General features: G+C 29.1%; 3 protein-coding genes across 3 annotated transcripts; all 3 read right to left on the bottom strand.

The window, feature by feature from the left end:
- Window positions 1-3,481: 3,481 nt before the first annotated feature.
- LOC129910393 (BLOC-1-related complex subunit 8 homolog) lies at window positions 3,482-4,397 on the bottom strand. Its single transcript, XM_055987769.1, has 3 exons — window positions 4,234-4,397; window positions 3,985-4,162; window positions 3,482-3,925 (listed from the first exon to the last, which is right to left on the bottom strand). Exons 1-3 carry the CDS (start codon window positions 4,271-4,273, stop codon window positions 3,616-3,618), a joined length of 528 nt encoding a protein of 175 aa, XP_055843744.1. The 5' UTR covers window positions 4,274-4,397; the 3' UTR covers window positions 3,482-3,615.
- Window positions 4,398-6,893: 2,496 nt separating this feature from the next.
- Window positions 6,894-8,893, bottom strand: LOC129909403 (odorant receptor 63a-like). The gene is made up of 10 exons (XM_055986489.1): window positions 8,766-8,893; window positions 8,598-8,694; window positions 8,392-8,530; window positions 8,137-8,328; window positions 7,944-8,048; window positions 7,718-7,883; window positions 7,545-7,650; window positions 7,381-7,482; window positions 7,150-7,305; window positions 6,894-7,089 (listed from the first exon to the last, which is right to left on the bottom strand). The coding sequence occupies exons 1-10, from the start codon at window positions 8,891-8,893 to the stop codon at window positions 7,036-7,038; spliced, it is 1,245 nt and encodes a 414-aa protein (XP_055842464.1). The 3' UTR covers window positions 6,894-7,035.
- A 1,447-nt stretch (window positions 8,894-10,340) lies between these two features.
- Window positions 10,341-23,677, bottom strand: LOC129909402 (odorant receptor 63a-like). The gene is made up of 18 exons (XM_055986488.1): window positions 23,037-23,677; window positions 22,878-22,974; window positions 22,662-22,814; window positions 14,207-14,225; window positions 14,045-14,149; window positions 13,808-13,973; window positions 13,608-13,713; window positions 13,435-13,536; window positions 13,210-13,365; window positions 13,084-13,136; window positions 11,778-11,869; window positions 11,519-11,710; window positions 11,330-11,434; window positions 11,100-11,265; window positions 10,939-11,044; window positions 10,780-10,881; window positions 10,458-10,613; window positions 10,341-10,397 (listed from the first exon to the last, which is right to left on the bottom strand). Exons 1-18 carry the CDS (start codon window positions 23,162-23,164, stop codon window positions 10,341-10,343), a joined length of 2,061 nt encoding a protein of 686 aa, XP_055842463.1. The 5' UTR covers window positions 23,165-23,677.
- Window positions 23,678-23,716: the final 39 nt, after the last annotated feature.

The raw sequence follows: 23,716 nt of genomic DNA, 5'->3' as shown, positions 1-23,716 counted from the left end.
ATCATGTTTTTTTTTTAATCCAAGAGAAAAATCTTTATAATTTTTGTAAACCAACAATCTTTTTCACTAGATGAACTGTTATTTTTAAAGGGGGTTTTCATGAATAAAAATTTCCCTCGAAATGTTTCACATGTTTTAAATATGGGAGCGAAAATGATCATAAAAAGTTTCGCTCGGAATTTATTGGTATCGGCAATCAATTTACCAGGGGAATTTAGACATCATTTCTTACGATTTCTTGCTCCCTGAAAATAAATTCCGAGGGAGATTCAGGATCGCACAAAAAATTCCGAGGGAAAAAAATATTCCGAGGGAAACAAAATTCCCCTCGAGATTCACGATAGGGCCCAATAAGTCATTCAATACCTACATGAAGTATGTATATTTATGAAATTAACCTTAAATGAGTACAAATTATAAACTGATTTATGTTTTCAAGTTTTATTCCCGGCATTTTTGTAATTTAAGTTATAATTACAAAATTACAATGGCCACCTTTTGAAAAAAGTGGGTAAATTACAAAAGCAAATAATTATTTTTTCCTTCAAAGGGCAATTTTTCCCGAAAAAAAATTATAAACGTTTTGAAGCCAAGATCTAAGAATTCTCCATCATAAAATGAGTTTGATAATTTTTACTTTAAGAATTTTTGCAAAAAGTACCCTGTGTAGTTATACCTCTGATACTTTAAACTATTTTCTAAAATAAACTCGAAATAATTTGTTTTATTCCCCCCTAGCCAAGATGTGGTTGTTCATTTTCTTTCAAATTTTGCTTTTTTTTATAAATCATGTTTTTTGAACTGAAATCATGTTTTTTATCATGTTTTTTTTAATTTCGAAATGGCAGCACTGGAACGCATTCAGATTGCTTTTTTTTGCTTCCAGATTGCCAATTAAAAACGCCATAAGTAAAATAGTTCCAAAGATATTTAATGGCCCTAACCACACTTAACTCCTTTTTCTAAAATTATGTTTGATCATAATGGCATTATTCCAACTTGTGCTGTTTAAATCAAAAATGTTTAAACTTTTAAATAAGTGTTTGGTCAAAACAGCACAACTCAGTTCCTTAGCTTTTTTGATCAATGACGGAAGACGGGGAAAATATATAAAAAAAAAACACAAAAATTAAACGCTGTAAGTCCGAAAAATTAAAATTCTTTAAAATGCCCCAAAAATAAATGAAATAAAGCCCCAACTTGTTTTGAACTTTTTTAGAAAAATGAAATAAGACCCCAATTTTTCATTTTCATAATTAATTTATTTTTGGTAATGAAATATCACCCCAAACCAATAGAACCATCTTTATGGACGGAACTTTTAAAATTGTTCCTCAAGGATGTTTTAAACTGTTGTTGTGTTTTTTTTTTCGGTTATTCTGTTACTTATTAATGCTTTTTTCAATGATCCATGATGGTTTACTGCACGATCTTTACCTTGAAAGACATTAGTTTGCAGTGCAGGATGATGTTTACATTGAGAAGCATTAGAAAGTAACATAATAGCTGAAAAAATCGAGCGATTTCTTGAAGCTATTCTGTTACTCCCTGATGGTTTACACGGTCTTAACATTGAAAAGCATTATTAAATAACAGAATAGCTGAAAAAATCGCTCGATTTAAAATTATTTAAATTTATCTAAAACCCTTCCGGAACTTAGGTTGTGAAGAAGTTCAATGTTTTCAATTGAACATGAATGACCAAAACAACGGAGATGCTGCGACAGGCCAGAAGAAGGATCCGAATAAGAAACTGCTCTTACATGTTCGTTGAATCTTTTTTCCAAATTTCTCACGGTTTTTCTAATGTAAACTCCGTGGTCTTATGTTAGCTTTCTTGAGAGGTTTAATGAGAAACTCGGAAATGCCTTTTATGTAAGGGATTTTTCGCCATTCTACTGGATCTTTCTTGTCGATCGTCGGAAAAATTGATCTTAAAGCAAATTTTTTTGATTTTTGCCGGAGCAAGTTGTAGATAATTTTCTTATCATAACCGTTATTATTGCCGATCTGTATAATGGTTCTCAGTTCTTTTTTGAAGTTGGCAGGACTCAATGGAACACGAAGTAGTCGGTCAAGTAGTGAATGGAATGCCAACAATTTTTATAGACCAAGGGTGAGTTGAACTTTTTGGTATTATGATATCGGTGTATGTAGCCTTTCTGTATATATCAAATTGAAGCGAATTATTTACCAAAGATATATTTAAATCTAGGAAATTTAAGGATTTCCCTCCGAATTCAAGCGTTAACTGAATATTATTAATTATTATCAACTTTGTTGAGTACATCAGTTAGAAAAACATTCAAATTGCGTTCTGTGCCCGTCCAAACACAAAAGATGTCATCTACGTAGCGAGTCCAAAAGAATATATATTTTAAATGATTGTTTACTGTCGAAAACAATGTCTTTTCAAAATTATCCATATATAATTCAGCTCCAAATGGCGAAAATGATGATCCCATCGCTAAACCTGATAGTTGTCTGTAGTTTATGCCATTGAAGTGAAAATAGTTTTGGTCTAAACAATTTAGTTGAAGACGTTTAATTTTATCATCAATGGATACATTAATTAAGTCAGAAAGTAACATTTTTAGATTGTTAGATGGCACCGATGGAAATAAATTTTTAACATCAAATGAAACCAATTTGGCATTCGAAGGCAAAGCTAGGCCTTTAATTTTATTAATTAAATCGAACGAATTTTTAATTGAATATTTAGGGATGAAGTTTAAAATTTGGGGCAAAAGTTGACTTAATTTTTTTCCCCACATCTGTGAAGGAGCATTGAATGAAGATGAAACAGGGCGCATAGGTACTCCTTCCTTATGAAGTTTTGGTAAACCATATAAAATTGGAATAGATGGATTACTATTTTTTAAAGATCTTTTTTCATACTGATCAAAAATTAGATTGGCTGAGTTGAGGCATTTGTAAACTTGTGCGTTGTATTTTTCCGTGGGATCAATACTTAATTCTTCAACCTGCATACTCTGTATACAATTATACATTTTTTTAACATAATCATCCTTGTCAAGAATAGAAATGGTGTTTCCCTTATCGGCTTTGCAAACAATTAATATGAAAGATATGAAAGATATTGCTGCAAACCAACAGAGAGTCCACAATATGCTGTTCTTTGCCAATTTTGGGTCCTTGATAAGCAGAATTTTACAACAGTTTTTTTGAAAGATAATTTAGTAGGTATAAGTAGCATTTTTATGTAAATTATGAAAAATGAAATAAAGTCCCAAATTGTTTTTAAAATAAAATGAAAGTAAGCCCCAAAATAAGTGTTGGGGTCTAATGTCATGGGGGCCTTATTTCGTAATGAAATTATGCCCCAAAAACAAAATGAAACAAGGCCCCCAAAAATGAAGTAACACCCTAAAATTTGAGAAATTTCGTTGTTGTTGTTTTGTGTGTATTTTTTTGGGGCCTAATTTCGCAGAGCCTAAGAACAATAATCTCAATTGCGAACTAGAATTGAAACTCATGTATCTTGACTGATTCGTCGTGTATAATTATTTTTGAATTCTTAAAAAACTAAATTAAACAATGACCAATAAATATGTAATTTCAAATAAACTAATTTTTTTTTTAATTCTAAATTCCTCAATGAAGTGTGGTATGAGATCTTTGTAGCTCCATTGGATTGTCCACCGGAGCACTCGATCTATTTGACATCATATTCTCAACTCTGTTCGTTGTCTCTCTCATGACACCAGAGAAATCAGGCAAGTCATTGAGATCCAAAGTCAAATGAGCTGAGAAACGTTTGTACACCGAATTCTGACTGGATTCTCGTTTTGTTCTACTTTTGGTTTCTTCGTATTTCAATTGTTGTTTGAGAAATATTGATGTTTTCAGCATGTCTTGGATATTCTTGAATATTGCATCGGATTTATCAATTCCTTCGACGGCACTTTAAGAACAGAAGAAATAATGACACTCTTGAAAACATTGTGGATTTGTGGTACTTACCTGACAGCATATTCCATGTCATAGCAATGTCCTTGCAAATCATTTTGCAACTGAATAACTTCGGCTCTTTTTTCGACAATCGGTGGAAGGACCTTGCGAACATGTTCTTGAATACGGAAGAATGCTAGAGATGGATCATTGGCTACGATATGAATGTTTTCAGATATTTTCTCAGAAGCTATTTTAAAATGAATAAAAAGAGAAAATAATGTCTAATAGGAATATCATGTTTGCAATGCATGAACTTACTTTTTCTTAGCTTGTGAGTAAGTTCAACATCTTTGTTCATTATTTTTTTTTTTATGTTTTAAAGAAAAACAGTGATAAATTTTATAAATTTTTGTTGCAAAATTTCAACAAAAGAAAATATTTTAATTAAAATTATACTTGTTTTGTTTATTTTTGTATGAAAATTTTCAGATGACAGATGTGACTGACGTTTTGGTTTGAGAAGTACTGGTGTAGGAAATGTCATCGCAAAATGTAATAGAACATTTTGTGAAAAGCGTTCCAGATTGTGACAAACGAAATAGCCCCATACAATCTACTACTATTTTGTCCTCTTCTGTTTGCTTTCGAGATTTTTGTGTGAGTCGATTTTAGCCGCACGATATATCGCACCATAGTACACATAAAAGGGTAATAGGGGTATTTACGATTCGATGCAAACGGTCTTGTAAAGTTGCAAAAGTGCAAAAGTGTAACATTTTCTTAAAATAAAACAACCAAATATACAGGGAAAAAAACAAATTTTATCTCTACAATTTTAATCTCTACAAAACAGTTTTTAATCCTGCGCAAAATTTTTAAGTTGGAGAAATTACCTAGGGTAAACTGCCCAACCATTGGCACCTTAAGCGAATGTCGCACCAACTTTAGTTCGCAGTTTTTTCTGTAGATATAGCATAAAACTATTATTAATACTTTTTTTTTTGTAATTAGCTGCGTTCCTTTGGAAATATTTATCTACTTTTTAGTACTTAAAGCTGCTTTGAACTACTTTTTCAGGATAGCAAAGTAGTTCAAAGTAGTTTTAAGTACTAAAAAGTAGATAAATATTTCCAAAGGAACGCAGCTATTATCAATAGGTGTGTTTTTTTGTTTATCTATATAGATTTTGTGCAAAAAAACGACATCGAGATTTTTGAAATCAAAACAATTTACGTGTTAAAAACAACAAAAACTTTATCTGTATAGATTTTTGAAAAATCCAGATAATTATCCAGATTTTACTTTCTCTCGATAAAAACAGTAGTGCCAAGGTAGTTTAATTGTTGTGTTCATACAGAAATATCTGAAAATATTAACAAAAAAAAAAGCGGAGAAAACGAGGTTTGAAAAAAACTCTCATAGAAAAAAATAATCAAAAATTTGTTTGACATGGTTGCATTGAAATGTTAATATCTCGAGATATACGCAATGCACTTTTCAGATAAAAGTCTTAAATGGATCCTGATAAGATTGTTGAACAGATATGTATATAAAATTACCAAAGTTTTTTCGAAAAATTAGAAATAAAAATAAAAAAGTTTTTACATTTGATTTTTAAAAAATCGAAAAAAAATTCAATATGGCTACCTTCAAACGCTTATAACACAAGAACGACGCAACTAATGTTAATGGTCATGGTCTTAAAATGTAACTAAGAATATGCAGATAATTTTTGGTTTTTTGTGAAAAAAAAATTTTTTGAATCCAACATAGATGCCATGGCCATATGAAAATTTTTGTTTGCATCCAACAAAAAAAACAAAAGCAACATTTTTGACAGACAGCTGCCAAAGTATATGTACAGTGGTGCCAAATGTTTGCATGGATTTCAAAAATCCCGATGTCGTTTTTTTGCACAAAATCTATATAGATAAACAAAAAAACACACCTAATATCTCGTTTGTTAAAAATATGCCAAAAAAGGCGGGAAGACGGAATTTTTAAACAAAAAATAAAAATAGTAGCTGTAAATTATTTTTTAAATCAATTAACGAAGGATTTTTTTTGCAAAATGATAAAATGGTTGAATTCGCATGTTTAGAAATTATTTGATAGTGACATAGTAAAAAAAAAAAAATAAAGCAGGTTTATATAAAAAGAATGAAAACATATGAATGTAGTTTGAGTTGATGAATGTAGTTTGAGTTTGCACCCATGCAGCTTTGAGCCTTTGCATTTGCACATCTTGCACATATGGTAGGGCCAGCCCTGGATCTAAAAGAGCAACCCAACTAAAAATTTTGCTTCTATAAAGCTTCAAAGAAGCTGTATTTGCATCTGTTAGGCTTTAAAGGAGACATGTAACTTAGTTGGACATTTTATTAAATCACAATTGATAATTGTGCCCTTAATTATGAAAGTGGACTAAGTCACTCCTAAAAATGGTATCAAATCTAACCTTATAATAATTATTATTTAAAGGGTAAAGTTTATTTGAAAGCTAAATTGAAGTAAATTAACTTCTTTATTGCTCCTCTAGTGATTTCATAAAAGAAATATAATTAAATCGTTATAAGAAAACTATTATGTAAGTTTTTCTTCAAACAATGCAAAAAGTGATTTAGTCCACTTTCATAATCATGGGCACAATTCAGACAATAACATAAAATTAAATAATTACAATAAATTATTAAATGATAGAACAAAACTACAGTTGAAACTCGATTAACCGGGATGGTCGGGACCGAGCCCATTACGGATAATCGAAAATCCCGAATAATAGAACTTTTTTTTCTAAAAGAAAGATGTATGTGCATTTAAGTTTTTATTAAAAAAATTTAAAAAAAACTAAAACAAACATGAGATTCAAAAAAAAAACAAACAACAACACATATCCCGTAACTTCTTTTTGCATGTGCTGAATTGAAGTGAAGGAATATATTCGGTCTTGTTCTCATTTTACGGATAGTAGAGTTTATAACGGGTAATAGAGTTTAAATAAATACATTGTCTTTGTTGTCGAGGAAAAATGTCAAATATTTTTATCACGGATAATAGAGCGTTCCGGTTAATCGAATCCCGGATAATCGAGTTTCAACTGTATTTTGCTTTGTTATTAATTTAAGAAGTCACATTACGAAGCAGAAGAAAATAAGAGCCACTAGTTCGAATAATCTGTAAAATAAATTGATATTTGTAATACTTATCATTTTTATTTAAATCAAATTCTCTTACATTCAAAAGAGTTGGTAAGGACATCGTGGAAAACCAAGAGGCTCTCATAACTATGGTTTTGTTGGATCTCATCATGATCATTTGAATAAGTTTTTTAAACTCCTTTGATTCGTTGTACCATTCACATTCATACCAGGCATTTGTTATTCCTTCACTCTAAAATAAAGTAATTGCAATGCATACCAATAATTATGTTATCAAATAAAATAGAATGAAAAATGTTAAATCTACCTCACTATTAATTGATTGTCCATTTAAACAATAAATAATTACTTCATAACCAGCAGCAGAAATATAAAATGCCATCCTTAAAAATAGAACATAGTCGGTTTCCTGAAAGAGTAAAAAGAAAACATCTTAAAAATAACCAAAAACATTCAAAGATATGTCGTTACAAATCCAACGGTTCCTTGAAACATTACTAATCCCAAAATAACCAAACTCAAAAGAAACTGTGCCAAAGTGATTTGAAGATATAAGTCATTGAGTTCCGCACAATACCTAAGGAAAAAAAAGAATAATATATTGTAAAAAGGAAGAATAATAGCACATTATGATCAAACTGAACTGATAAGTCCTTTCATATTGGTGAATACACTGACGCAAATAACCTAGACGAAGTGATTTAGGAACTTGAGGAGATGTTGTGAAGGGAATTGCTTTCTTAAGAATTTGAATTAAGGCAGATCCATGACAAGCTGTATATATAAAAAATCCATCAAAACATAATGCACCTATAAATAACAAAAGAATTTAACACATACCCATCCCAATTATATTAAATAACCTATTACCTGTTGAAGCTATTGACATTCCCGAAACTACAAGAACAACAAGAGTATAGAACTGCAGAGAGTGACTCATTTTATCTTGCCAAAATGGAAAGTAAGCGGCACAAGCTGCAACAAGAAGTATGAATTAAATAAGACAAAAATCAATCGTTGGGCGCCAGTTAAAAAAAAATAATAATATACAAATAAGACTCACGTAATATATTTGTATAATTAGCAGTTCCAATAGTTGTGTGATAAATATTTGTACCCATGGCCAAAACAAAGTAGTAGCTTATAATTGTAATACAAGCCCCCATATAAAAATTAAACTGTCTCGTTCCGAATGTCCAAGATTGGTCCAGAATTTTGATAGCATCTTTTCTTAACTCCCTATTATATGGTGTTTCTTTTTGAACAAAAAGAAATACAATTTTAATTGAACAAAGAACATCCAAAAATTTTATTTAACCTTTCGACAAAAGTTCAAATCGATTGATCAACTCATATGTTTCGACTAAATGTATCAATTTATGGAAACGAAGTTGAACAACTGCCATGTAGCTTATTTTTAAATAAGAAATTAAAATTTGTAAGAATGTACACATGCTCTGAAAAGATTGAAACAGTCAGTGTCCAAAATATTTTTAATTCATTCAATTTGATGTCTTAAAATACCTCTATCATAAGATGTACATTATTTGTATTTCTGACTATGTAATTTGAATGTCCCCATAAAGTGAATGTACTTGTTAGTAATAAATAAATTGACAATCTATTCAAAAATTAAGAAAATAATCCTTTTTTAAATTTTTTTTTTCAATTTCGTTATCATTTTATACTTACATCCTTAAATTATCCTTAAATCTTGATGGAGCTGTGATATTAATGCCCACGACAAATGTTGAATTTATTAAATGTCTGAGACGTTTATAATTTTTTTCTTCTAAAGTTTTAACATCTTCTAGAGGCATTTTTGAATAATGTAACGTACTTTCGGAGGATCTGATTAAAAGTGAGACTTTAGGGTTGAAATAATTTTCGAAAATTGAATAATTATTGGGGGTTGGTTTGCCGTTGTACTATAATTATCACATTTGTAAAAGGATACTTCGACATCCCTTGTCAATAACATGTAATTAAGTCGCACGAATTATTTGTATGACAAATAACAAAAATCAAGGGATACAATTCTGTATATAGAGTTTGAATTGGTATTTGGATTTAATTATGAAATGAAACGATACAAAAAATGTGTTATTTAATAAAGATTCTTTGTCTGTAATTCTGATGTTCTAGACGAAACAAGTCTAATATCTTCTGAAAACAACTGCACACAGCCGTGGAAAAAACAATCTCCAAGAGGAAAGGTGTTCAAAGGACAAAATCCCCAAGAAAAAATCTTTGTTTTTAATATCTCTAAAATCTCCAAAAATCTCCACATAGGTACACAAGAATTTTTTTTTAGCCTAGTACGCTGCTGAAGCGAAACGAAAAACATAATTCGATTACCTCATTGAACTATTTTACTTAGGAATCGTATTAAAATTAATGAATAATGTAGTACATGTCTTGAAAACTCTCATTGTTATTAATAAACATATTTTTTTACTTGATAAATTTAACATTCAAATTCAGTCAAAAACAGGCGATAAAAACAAATAATTTTTTTGACATGCACGTTTACCATTTTCAATTCCTCTGTATTTTGTATTTGATAAATTTTAACTTTGCGTTGTGAAGTCGACTTTTTTACTATACAGATTGTAAAAAATCGGTAAGCAGAATTTCGACATAAAATTACTGAAAAACTGAATAAAAGGCCGAGGCAAACTACTTAACATATTTTTTTTTTTAGAAAATGTAGATAATTACCCCCCTTCTTCTCATTCATAATTACATATTGGGTGAATGCAAGGTTTGGGTTTATGTAAAGTTTTTTTTTAATCAAAATAAAATGGTCGACCTTTTCAATCGGCTTTTATGAAGTCAAGATTTCAAAATAGGTATTTAGTTCAAATTTACTCCTCTTATTTGCTTGCTTGTAATATTTGAGCTCAAGGTGGTAATATTTGAGTTAAGCTTCTTATTACTTTTTATTTTGATGAAATATATTGATGCATGCAGAAGTTACACCTGTTCGAACATTGCAAGGTCAAGAAAAATAGCATAAGTTCCGATTAATTTTTTTCTATAAAAAAAAAACAAAGATTTAGTTTTTTCTTTAAACAGCTTTTCTCCTTAGTTTGATTCATGCACTAAAAACTATAAGATAATTTAATTAATTTATATCAAAAAGGGACAAGCGCTTTGCTCAAACTGAGTACAAAGCAACAGAAATGGGCTCAACGCTTTTTGATCTTACAATGACATAAAATTGAATATTATAATAAATTATTAAATGCACACTATTTTGCTTTGTTATTCAGAAGTCACATTACGAAGCAGAAGAAAATAAGAACCACTAGTTCGAATAATCTGTAAAATAAAATAGTATTTTTAATTCTTTTCATTTTTATTTGCAGCAAATTCTCTTACACTCAAAAGAGTTGGTAAGGACATCGTGGAAAACCAAGAAGCTTTCATAACTATAGTTTTGTTGGACCTCATCATGATCATTTGAATAAGCTTTTTAAACTCCTTTGATTCGTTGTACCATTCGCATTCATACCAGGCATTTGTTATTCCTTCACTCTAAAATAAAGTTATTGCAATAGTACAAAGCAATAGTTGTGTGAAAAATGTTATAAATAAAAACCGAAAAATAAAATAACGTTTTGGTTAAAATGTGTGAAAACTCTGTACCAAGACTATGCCAATATGTTTTGTAATTTTTTTTTATTAAAAATGTTGAATTTACCTCACTGTTAATTGATTGTCCATTTAAACAAAAAATAATTACTTCATAACCAGCAGCAGAAATGTATAATATCATCTTTAAAAATAGAACATAATCGGTTTCCTAAAAAAAATATGAAGTAAAATCTTAAAACAACCAAAAACATTCATAAATAGGTACAAATCCAACGGTTCCTTGAAACATTACTAATCCCAAAATAACCAAACTCAAAAGAAACTGTGCCAAAGTGATTTGAAGATATAAGTCATTGAGTTCCGCACAATACCTATAATGAAGAAAAGAATAATGTATTGTAAAAAGGAAGAATCATCAAACTGAACTGATAAGTCCTTTCATATTGTTGAATACACTGACGCAAATAGCCTAGACGAAGTGATTTAGGAACTTTAGGAGATGTTGTGAACGGAATTGCTTTCTTAAGAATCTGAATTAAGGCAGATCCATGACAAGCTGTAAATATAAAAAATCCATCAAAACATACAGCACCTATAAATAAAAAAAAAAGTGTTTAAAACAGACCCATTTTAATTATATTAAATTAACCTATTACCTGTAACAGCTATTGACATTCCCGAAACTACAAGAATATAAAGAAAATAGAACTGCAGAGAGTGATTCATTTTATCTTGCCAAAATGGAAAGTAAACTGCAGTAGCTGTACCATGAATTATGATTTTAACATAACAAAAATTTATCGTTGGGCGCGAATTAAAAAAAATAATATACAAATAAAACTCACAAAATATATTTGTATAATTAGCAGTTCCAATAGTTGTGTGATAAACATTTGTACTCATGGCCAAAACATTGTAGTAGCAAAAAATTGTAATACAAGACACCAAATAAAAATTAAACTGTCTGCTTCCGAATTTCCAAGATTGGTTCAGAATTTTGGTAGCATCCTTTCTTAATTCCTTATTATATGATGTTTCTTTTTGAGCAAAAAAAAAAAATAATATTATAATTGGACTAGAAAACATCCAAAAATTGTATCTTACCTTTCGACAAAAGTTCAAATCGATTGATCAAATCATTTGTTTCGACTAAATGTATCAATTTGTGAAAACGAAGTTGAACAACTGCCATGTAGCTTATTTTAAAATAAGAAATTAAAATTTGCAAACATATACACATGCTCTGAAAAAATTAAAACAGTCATTCTTCAACACATTTTTAACTCATTCTATTTGATTTTTGAAAATACCTCTATCATAAGGTGTACATTATCTACATTTCTTACTATGTAGTTTGAATGTCCCCATAAAGTAAATGTACTTGTTAGTAAAAAATATATTGACAATCTATTCAAGATTTAAAAAAATAAACCTTTTTAAAACTTTATTTCTCAATTTTGTTTTCATTTTATACTTACATCCTTAAATTATCCTTAAATCTTGTTGGGGGTGTAATATTAATACCAACAACAAATGTTATATTTATTAAATGTCTTAGACGTTTATAATTTTTTTCTTCTAAAGTTTTAAGATCTTCTAGAGGCATTTTGGTATAATGTAACGTACTATCGGAGAATCAGATTAAAAGTGAGACTTTAGGGTTAAAATAATTTTCAAAAATTGAATAATTATTATTGGGGTTTAGTTTGCCTTTGTACTATAATTATCACATTTGTTAAAGGATCCTTCAACATGCCTTGTCAATAACATGTAATTAAGTTGCACGAATTATTTGTATTTAAAATACTTTTTCTTCCTTAAAGCTTTATAGAAGGTTGGGATTCCACACTTCTTTCAGTACACGTTTTTCTGTCCTCTGAAGATTTCAGTGGTTAGAACTACCCACTCCCATAGACAAAAAAAGTTCTCTGCAATTCCCTTGTAAATTTTTCGTCCTCATATATTTTATTTCCATAAATTAAATCATTAGATATACTCACGTGGCACTTCTATTTGTTAGATAATAGTCTGTTTTCACTATAGCTATTTTCGGAAATTAAGTCAGTTTGAATTTTAAATTAAATAATTTTCTATTCGATTTGGCATTCGAAATGAGCCTATTTACGAAATTGTCTCATTTGAGCTTTAGTAAAAATTACTGTCTAAGAAATAAAAAAAAAATTGATTCTTTTTCTTTTCTTCTTTTTTTAGTTGTTCATATTCTATAAAACTTTCAAAACAATATTTTTAGTTGAGGAGATCTACAATGCATTTCTATATGTGTTTACAGTGAGCGTTCTATCCAAAAACCATAAATTGTTTTTTCTCCAACTCTCCCACAAATAAAGATACGGAAACATTGAAGAATAAGCTCATGTTAAATCAGATCCTTGTTGAAATAAATAAATACTACTCTACTAAGTTTCTTAACAAAAGAAAGTATGATCCACTGGTTTTAAAAAGCTGTTAAAAAAATATAACAAAGAAAACTAAATTAATAACATAGTAATAATCTATATGCACCATCAAAACCTACCTTTAATAATGTTTCCAATGACATAGTACTAAACCATGAAGCATTCATTCGAAATGATCGATTACTTCTTATAATCATCATTTTAATAAGTTGTTTGAATTCTTTTGACTCATTATACCATTCACATTGAAACCAAGAATTTGGTAATTTTTCACTCTTTTTTGAGAAAAAAATAAAATTATTAACATGAAAAATATCAATTATTTAAAAGTCTATTGTTTATACTTCACTAGTGACAAGTTGACCATTTAGACAGTAAATAACCACTTCGTAACCAGATGCAGCCATAAACATTATCATCCTTAAAACCATTAGAATATCCTTTCCCTTAAAGATATTTAATTGTACTTATGCCCATTAAAAACAATAATTATTTTGTTAATTTATAAAACACTAACCAAGCCAACAGATCCTTGAAACATTACCACACCATGAGTCAGAAGACTAAACAAGAACTGCATAAGGCTTATATGCAAATAGAGGTTATTAAATTCCTTATAAAATCTAAAAAATAGATAATTACATATTTATACTTTTTTTTCATTGCATATTTGTTTTTTAAATAAAATATTATTTCATATATAAATATTTACTCAACTGAAATGTCTTCTCGTAATATTCTATGCATTGGTGTAAATAATCCAAATGTAATTCTTTGGGCACATTTGATGATGTTGAAAATTTAATAATCTTATGTAAAATGCGTAGAATAGCAACACAATGCATTGCTATGATTATAAACAAACCATCAAAACTTATAGCACCTAAAATATAAAAAAAAAAAACTACAAATAAATTTGACCAAAGTCATTATTCTCAAGAAAAAATTACATACCGATCCCAGCAATAAAGGCTGCACAGAAGCCGGCAAAAGTGAGAATAAAATATTGTGGTAGTTTATGCATTTTGTGTTCCCAAAATGGATAAAGCGCTGGGAAAGCTTAAATGTAAAAAATTGTAAACAAAAAAATAATGTACATACATTTAAGAAACTTACATAGCATAAAACTAGACACCTATTTTGAAAATGAATAAGTAATTATATTAGAAAAAAAAACAAATTTTTGATTTGCACCACTCAATTAATTGATTTTGCCAAAAAAAGAAATGTTCACTCTGGTGTATGCGCAACTTTTTTTTTTATAAAATGAGATTTTGTTCTGTTTTAATTAATTACTCATCTTTTTAACCGACACACATAGGAGTATTTGCAGTAAAAACCTGGTCATAGGTCGATTTTCTGAAAATCAAAATTGACACCAAAAAGTTTTTCAAAGTGGGTGCAAAATAATCATGTGTCAATATGCTGCACTCATTTTTTTGTTTTTCGATCGTGTCTTATTACAAAATGAGTTCAAAGTTAACTGTTACATCTACCTCATTTTTATTTGAATGCGAAGTATTTTGGTAAATGTTATACTATATGCGATATCGAAGTGTTGTGATAGAAATCTAAAAAAATTTAAATGGAGAATTTTTCTTCAGTTATTTATTAACGATATTAATAAAGTTTTGAAAATGTTAGATGGTTTTTTCTATTTTAATTCGGGCTTAGAACTAGTATCTAAAAACTTGTTATTATTTGAACTTTAATGATTTTGTTTTAGTATACCCCGTTATTCTGCGATAAATTGAAACTAATGAGTTAGTTTATATATTCTTTAACACAATGCAACAAAGATTGGCTGCTCTTAGGTGCTCTTTAGAGAATCGAGGGTCAATTAGTTTTTCACTTTCTGATAGAAAATACTCCTTACTTTATGCAACGTTTTTTATTTTTAAATTAAATTTACTGATATTATTAGTGTATTTTATTTTGGGGTGATCTTAATTAAGGTTGGGGAAGAGAGAAAAGAAACTGAGAATTGCGTAGTAGGGATGAGGAAAAAAATTTGAGAAAAATAATGTCGACAGGCGGAGTACAGGCCATTAATCAATTTTTTTAGTTTTTGGTAAAAAAAAATAAAAATAAAAAACTAGGTTTATATTGTATTTTTTTGTAGGAATACTCATTTTAAACAGAAATAATAACAAAAACCACAAAAAATAATTATGGCCAGGTTTTTGATGGCAATACTCCTATGTTTTTTATGTTTGTTACCACATAACTTTGGACTGGATGAACCAATTTTGATAATCCTTTTTGTATTCAAAAGCTGCAGTGTGGTCCCATTTTAATTTCGTCCAATTCGGAATATAGAATCCATGAGAAAACCAAAAATCGAAACTTCGGTGCATAGAAGTCGGTTTTGTTTTTTTTTTTTTTTGATAAATAGGATGTGATTAAGATTTTTTTAAGATATCCTTATTTTGCTTGCGATTTACATAGGATTTTGTCTGTCTATTTCCCTTCTGGCCAAAGGGCAGGAGATTCCACCATTGACCAAATATTTTAATATAGTTCCCGCTACAGTTCAAAAATGTGTTTTTTATTTTATTCAAAAATATACGAACTTAGAAATGGGATCACTTTGGTATGTAATTTTTATAATTTTCCAAGGAAATAAGTCAATATGTGTTACAACAATTGGGTGAAACCACCCATTCTCCTTTACACATTGATTTCACTGACATTTTCTGAAGTTTTTTATTCGTAATTTTTTTCTTGGCATCATTATTGTGTTAATGTGTACGTTTATATTACAAGCAAACATTAAACAAAATAAATTTCATACAAGATGATAAATAAATAATGATAAATAATAATGAGTGTAGATTACGAAGCAAGTGATGTGCGTAGAGAAAATTCATGAGAATTTCTTTCTTAATTTCAATATCGATGGGGAACTTTAAACATAAAAATTAGGTCAGTAACCTCTATTTACTTCAAGCCATTTTGTGCAATTTTTTATTATCAGTCATATAGTTTTTATTATAATTTCTATAATAACCCACGTACAACACAATATCGAAATTTAATTTTGTTGACAATTTTTTTTTAAAGAGTTTACTTTTGTTTTGTTTATAGAGCAAGATCCCAGGGCCGCCAGACATTACTTATTTTCTCAAGAAAAAAATGTATGGAATTACGTAGTGCTAGGACATACTATTAGTGAATGGATACTGGCTATCTTGTGCCGACGGCCATTTTACCACTAACAGGTGCTAAAGGTACGAAAAATACGTTGTTAGATTTCTTATTTTCTCAAGGCTGATTTTTATATATGATACTCAGGGAACTAATACATTAATTTTTGTAAGCTGCCAGACCCGTCGGATGGGCCTAACACCTTGCCAGACACGCATTTTAGTATACGGGAAAGTTAGATTTTGTTATATGGAGGTCTGGGAAAAAATTTATAACACATTTTGACTTCAGGACTCGAAAGAGTATCAAGACACGAGTCGAAAACCACATTTTGAACAATCGCATCTAGAGTCATTTGGCCGCCATTTTGTTTTTTTAATAAAAATTTCAATTTTTCACATAACTCATGTATTTTTGAATCTACAGAAAAAAAATTGTATTGCAAACTTGAAGATAATTTAATTTACTACAGTATATCGCTGGCTGAGAATTATAAGGGTGCATTTCATACAAAATACAAAAAATGAGTTTTATACACCAAAATTTTCGTAATTTCAGCGGCTTTCAGATAAAATTAAAAAAAAAAATTTGAAAAAAATTAATGGCGACGGTACAGGTAAAAAAGACATACAACTTTCATGATTTCACATAAATGTGTTAATATAATAAGGTTCTATGTTATTCAAATTGCAACATAGAACCCTTTTACTGATTTTTTTCAAACAAAAAAATGATTTAAGTTACATAGAACTTTTTTACGCAAATTTTTCAAAATGAAATCTTATGGAAATGATCTTTTTTTTTAACTAACGTAAAAATAAAAGATCTTTTGATGTTTCGCTGGTATTGAACAACAGGAGTGGAGTCGGCTAACTTGATAGTCAATAATTGACAGTCAAAAACGACGATTTTGCTCCATAATTCGTCGTTTTTGACTATCAACTATCAAGCTGGCGGATTTCACTCCAGCGCGTTTGCTAAACAGCAAAGAATTTTTGTATCTCGTTCTGTACTCTTTAAACCAAAATATGTACTATCCAACCTTAACTTTTGCAATAATTCATTCGGATTACCTAACCTAGATATTCTTGCATTATAATTAAATTAGAGAATTAGCCAAGAATTGGAAGTGATTTTTTGAAAACTTCTTTTTCATAATCGAGGTTGGGAATTTCATAGTTCGTATTAATAAACCAAAAGTTAAAGAAACACTTAGATTCCTTAACTCAAAACAAAAGAAGTCAAAACTCAAAAAGTACCTAAAAAGTACCTTCGGACAAACCTAAAGCCGATAGCAAGATATACTAGGATAAAGAAACTGCAAACGAGATGCAGCTTTCACCTTAGTACCACAAAAAAAAAAAATATCAAACAAAAAATTAACTAATTTTTAGTTGAGTATTTTTTTTTTCAAAGGTCAAGATTTTACTCTACTAACCGAAGTGAACTCTTCGTTATTTATCATAACAATTATATATTAGTTTATTTCTATTTATAGTTTCATCGAATAAAACTTTTTTTTAAATTGAAGCAAATTTACTTACGTTATACATGGAGACAAATAAAGCACTTAGAATCTAGATTATACTCCTCTAAAATCCAATCCTCTTAAATTAATAAGATTTCTAATACAAATATGTAAAATTTCTATAAATGCAACAACGTGATTTGTGGTATTTTTTTCTGTTATTTAAAATAGAATTTGACTGTTTTGTGCAAAACTTGAATAAATCAAAGCCTATTTCACGATGAAGTCACTTTTTTTCATATAAAATCCATTTATTACATGTAAACTCTTTATAACTATAAGGTTCTATGTTGAACATAGAACCTTTTTCAAATTTTTTTACAAATTTTTTCATAAAAAGGTTCTATGTCATTTTTCAAAAATGCTCATAGAATCCTTTTTTGTGATAAAATTAATGTTTTTTTCATGGTTTTATGATTTGTTTAGGGTCCTTTATAAGATTGCATCAATACTTTACTGCTATGTAACTATTTTATCCAAAAACCAGCCTTAAAAAACTTTGAGATCGATTTTCTCAAAACTAAGGTGAGTTGACATACAACCCTATAATTCTCAGCCAGCGATATGTTAAATTACTTTTTTCGATTATACCTTCGGTTTAAGAGTTAGGGTGGTTTTTTTTTTGAAACCATATTTTCGTCATATCTCTTTTATTTGCGCTTTTTTGAAAATTAACTTGAAGTAAAAGTTGTAGATCTTTTTATTACCTTCAATTATTACATTAACGGTTTTTCGATTTGACAGTCCGTTTTTGATCTGTAGGAAAAAAAACTTCAAAAAGGTTGCAATTTTTTAATATAGGAAAAATGTTCTAATACAGGGTAATTTGCATTAGATATAACAACAACCTAGGCGTGTAGGTTGCACTCAGACAAGAACAAAATCGTATAACTAACACTGCCAGACCCATTCCGACAGCCATTTTTTCTGCCAGACACCTTAAAGCTTTGAAAAAAATAGTTTAACTTTACTTATTTTCTCAAGCTTCATTTTTATATATGATACTCAGGGAACTAATTCAATAAATGTTTGTAAGCTGCCAGACCATCGGATGGGCCTGACACCTTGCCAGACACGCACAAATGCTCGCTATGTGTATCAGCGCCAGCGCAGCGTGAGCATGTTTGTAAAGAAGTTTTATAACAAAGCTTCGTTAGATTTGTTATTAATAACACTGGTTTACAAGGGTTTTGTTGCCGAAACAAAAATATACTTTTCTGAAGGTTTTCGGTGTGCTTAACTCGAATCCAAAGTCAAAAACTAGTAATAAGCTCCCGTATTTTGTATAAGGAAAATTGTTTGAGCATATATAGTAACGATTTCTATAAGAACTGTTTTCCATCTTTCGATACCTGTTTAAATCTTTTCAATATCTTTTGTATTGCCCGAGATTTCTTAAACTGAAGTAAGTGGGTTTGGCTTCATATATCATAAAGAAGATAATGACTGAGGATATCTCGGTCAGTTAAAAAGATATCGTAAAGATTTAAACAGATTTAAAAAGGTGGTAAATAGTTCCCTGAGTATCATATATAAAAATGAAGCTTGAGAAAATAAGTAAAGTTGAACTATTTTTTTCAAAGCTTTAAGGTGTCTGGCAAAAAAAATGGCTGTCGGAATGGGTCTGGCAGTGTTAGTTATACGATTTTGTTCTTGTCTGAGTGCAACCTACACGCCTAGGTTGTTGTTATATCTAATGCAAATTACCCTGTATTAGAACATTTTTCCTATATTAAAAAATTGCAACCTTTTTGAAGTTTTTTTCCTACAGATCAAAAACGGACTGTCAAATCGAAAAACCGTTAATGTAATAATTGAAGGTAATAAAAAGATCTACAACTTTTACTTCAAGTTAATTTTCAAAAAAGCGCAAATAAAAGAGATATGACGAAAATATGGTTTCAAAAAAAAACCACCCTAACTCTTAAACCGAAGGTATAATCGAAAAAAGTAATTTAACATATATTGTAGTAAATTAAATTATCTTCAAGTTTGCAATACAATTTTTTTTCTGTAGATTCAAAAATACATGAGTTATGTGAAAAATTGAAATTTTTATTTAAAAAACAAAATGGCGGCCAAATGACTAGATGCGATTGTTCAAAATGTGGTTTTCGACTCGTGTCTTGATACTCTTTCGAGTCCTGAAGTCAAAATGTGTTATAAATTTTTTCCCAGACCTCCATATAACAAAATCTAACTTTCCCGTATACTAAAATGCGTGTCTGGCAAGGTGTTAGGCCCATCCGACGGGTCTGGCAGCTTACAAAAATTAATGTATTAGTTCCCTGAGTATCATATATAAAAATCAGCCTTGAGAAAATAAGAAATCTAACAACGTATTTTTCGTACCTTTAGCACCTGTTAGTGGTAAAATGGCCGTCGGCACAAGATAGCCAGTATCCATTCACTAATAGTATGTCCTAGCACTACGTAATTCCATACATTTTTTTCTTGAGAAAATAAGTAATGTCTGGCGGCCCTGGGATCTTGGACTATTATGATTCAACCAAAAGATTTCCCAAAATTATTCAGAAATGATAGCTGCTCTTAAAAAATTGGGAACTCCCGCCAACCCATTGCGCACAAAAATTTGGTTTTGAAGATGGTATAAATAGTGAGCGATTAATTGGGAAGGACACAGAATACAATTTAATCTCTTCAAGAGCGTGTCTTTTAAATTTATAAAGTTTCTTATTTCTAAATAATAACAATGGTCGCTTTTAACCAAATAACCATCTTCTTTTTGATTATTGCTTGTGCAATGCTAGTGCCAACAGAAGCAATCAACAATTGGGTCCGTATTCCAGCATGCAATAAAGTTTGCAATCGCAGCGTTGCCGAAAAGAACGAATGTTGCCGAGCTCATGGACAAGGTATGCACGCTAATTGCAGTGGCGGAATGAATTGTTATCGACGTTAATATTGTAGTACCTACATATTGAATTCTAAGAAGAGAAACAAATAAAGATGTTTTAGAAGTTTTATAAAAGTGATTTTGCTTTTTTTGTTTGTATTTTTACTGGCTCTATAAGGCAGGTGCCCAAAAAAATCTCAAAGGTGTTAATCAAAACCAAACCACAAAAAAGTGGTTTTCGTCATGCTTTTCTTAGGTCTGTACGTTTATCTGTACATTGAAGTAGGCCTAAACGTATAGATAGATTTTTTTATTATTTCTTTTTTAACGCATATCTCCCATACTATAATTATAACTTTTTTAAGGTTATTGCGTTTTTTGAAAAACTTTTTTCACTATTCCCATAAAATTTGGTGTATACGTACGTAATTTTTTTTTAACGATTTTTACATAACTTCGTTTTTAATTTTCCTCTAAAAAAAAAACTGTTCATACAAAATTTTCAAAACACAAAATGTAGCTTAAAACGGTCTCCGAATTAAAAAAAAAAAAAAAACGGTGAAAAAATGTTGTACTTTAAGATTCAGTCCTTAAAATCTATACCCAATTTGGTGCTTGAGCAAAATAAAAAAATATTTTCAAAAAGAACGAATACTCCTCTGTTTAGAACTGTAACGGCCATATTATGCACTAGTTTAAAAAATACATCTGGATGTAAAGAAATTGAAATGTCAAAAATAAATCCAAATCTATGATATTTACTATCACACAGAGAAAAAAATAGTCATTTTTAACTATTTTTTGACTATTTTCATAGTTAAAATCGGGATAACTATTTTGGACTTGGATATATTTTTGAAGTATTTTTTAAACTAGTGAATAATATGGCTGTAAATAGATCCGAAATTGACCGATAAAAATAACTGAGTAAAAAATCGTTGAAATGTGAAAACATTGAAAAACGGTTTTTCGACAATAACTTGAAATTTTGAGGGTCTATACAAATTTGTGTATTTGATGTACTCAGTAATACCTACAACCTCTGCTAGGTCACTTCCAAAGTAATTAACATTATTTTTATTTTGTAACACAGTGTTATTTCTAGGAGATCTGTTTTTTGAAATATTTTAGTTTTTCACATTGTATGCTTGTTTTAAATGTTTGTTAACATATTTGGGTGCACTAAGCCTAAAAATCACACCGGTTCCTTTCTTTGAGCTTTAACTTTTTTTTTTTTTTTAGATATTTTCAGTTTTCACATTGTGGTGGTACCTAATATCATGCTAATTTTTAACATTTTTCTTATCACATGCATTTTTAAAGTTTAGCTGGAAAAATGTATTTTTAATGTAATGTATTTCGATTCAGTAAGTAAAATAAAAATTTAAAAAAATTAAATAAAAAAAATTAACAAAAAAAAAAATTAATGAATTTGTATGCCTTTTTATGAATGAAAAAAATAATAATGTTGTTTTCGAAATCAGCACCCTCCATTTAGAAATGATTAACAAGATTTAAGATATGCTTACCTTTCCTTATAAAGACAAGTAGTGCATGTTATTTTATGTTTTTTAAACGCAACGTCTACTTTAAGAATTTAAAAAAATATATTTGGATCTTAATGTTAAACATTAAATACTTACGCAATTCAATAGTGTGATTAGTATTTCCAATATAACAATTATTGTATGCATTTATTATTTGTGAGTTGACAAAATAATAAGAAATGATTGATACACACGCATATTTATAAAAGTTAAATTGTCCCAAAGCATTGTTCCAACAACTGTCGAGAATATTTCGAACTTCAATACGTAACGTCCCATTATAAGGAGTTTCTAAATTTTGATACAAAAAAAAAATTATTTTCGAGCCACAAGAAACAGAGTGACCTAACTGATTTGTTTCATTTTTTTTAACAAAATTTATTTAAGTATGTACTAAGATGTCCGTATAATTTGATTTAATCAGGAAAATCAGTTAAGTCACACTGTTTTTCAAAACATCACTGATTAAACTTTGTATATTGTTTAGGTTAATTTAATTAAATTACTTTGAGCTAATAGTTTTATGCTGTACACCAATTCATGTGACGAAATAATTTTCATGGTTGTGTAAAATTGTTGTTGCACAAACAGTACGTAACTTAGTTTGAAAATTGATATCAATGCTTGTAACATTGTGCAAATCGCCTGTTAAAATATAATCCCATTAAATTTAAACGTAGAATGAAATTTTTATAATTAATTACTGACTTCTGCCATAATGAGTATGCTATATTTGTATCTTAGAATATAGCAAATTTGTCCATAAACATCTAAACAACTTGCAGCCAAGAGAATAATAGTTATCCTTAAAAATAATATATTTATTAAAGAATTTTGAAATAAAAATTATTACTAGGACTAGCTCACAGTTTCAATAAATCTTTTCGTGAAGATGGGGTTTCCAAATTTATTCCTAACGAAAATGTCGAGAGGAAAACATGCCGAAGTCTAATTTGATTTTTCTTTTTTAATTCACTTGGATTTTCTAGACTCATAATAAAATAGAAAATGCTCAAAATAAAAAAGAAAAACTGGTTTATCAAATTGCGTTAGTATTCTTTCTGGCTTGTGTTTCAATTCAAAAGCTCATGAAGAGTGGATAAATGCTTCTAACAAAATAACGATTAGTTGCATCAGTTAACTAGAAAAATGATTTACAAACTGATATCGATATAAACACCATTCCTTTTATAATAGAACTTATCGCGAAATAATCCAATAGAAAATTAATTATCTATAAACTCGCAATTATTGAATAGAATATTTAAAATTTAAATTACATTGTTCTGAATTAATAAATGAAATATAATTAATTATTGAAAATTCATACATCATACAGAAATATTCTGTTCGATATCGTTCTCAATTTGCGAAAGCTAATTTATAGATGTTTATACATTTTTAGTCGAGAGAAGGTTTGAAAACAATTATAATGTATTTCGGTTCAGTCAGCATAATACAAAATAAAAAAAAAAATGAGTTATTATGTATTTTAATGTATGAATAACTTTAAAACTAAATCTGCAAATGAAAATCTAATGTTGTTT

The sequence above is a fragment of the Episyrphus balteatus genome, chromosome 2 (genome assembly GCF_945859705.1).
Source record: "Episyrphus balteatus chromosome 2, idEpiBalt1.1, whole genome shotgun sequence".
Taxonomy (NCBI): Eukaryota; Metazoa; Arthropoda; class Insecta; order Diptera; family Syrphidae; genus Episyrphus; species Episyrphus balteatus.
Note: the sequence above shows the minus strand (reverse complement) of the source record. Positions and strands in the feature narration are given on the sequence as shown.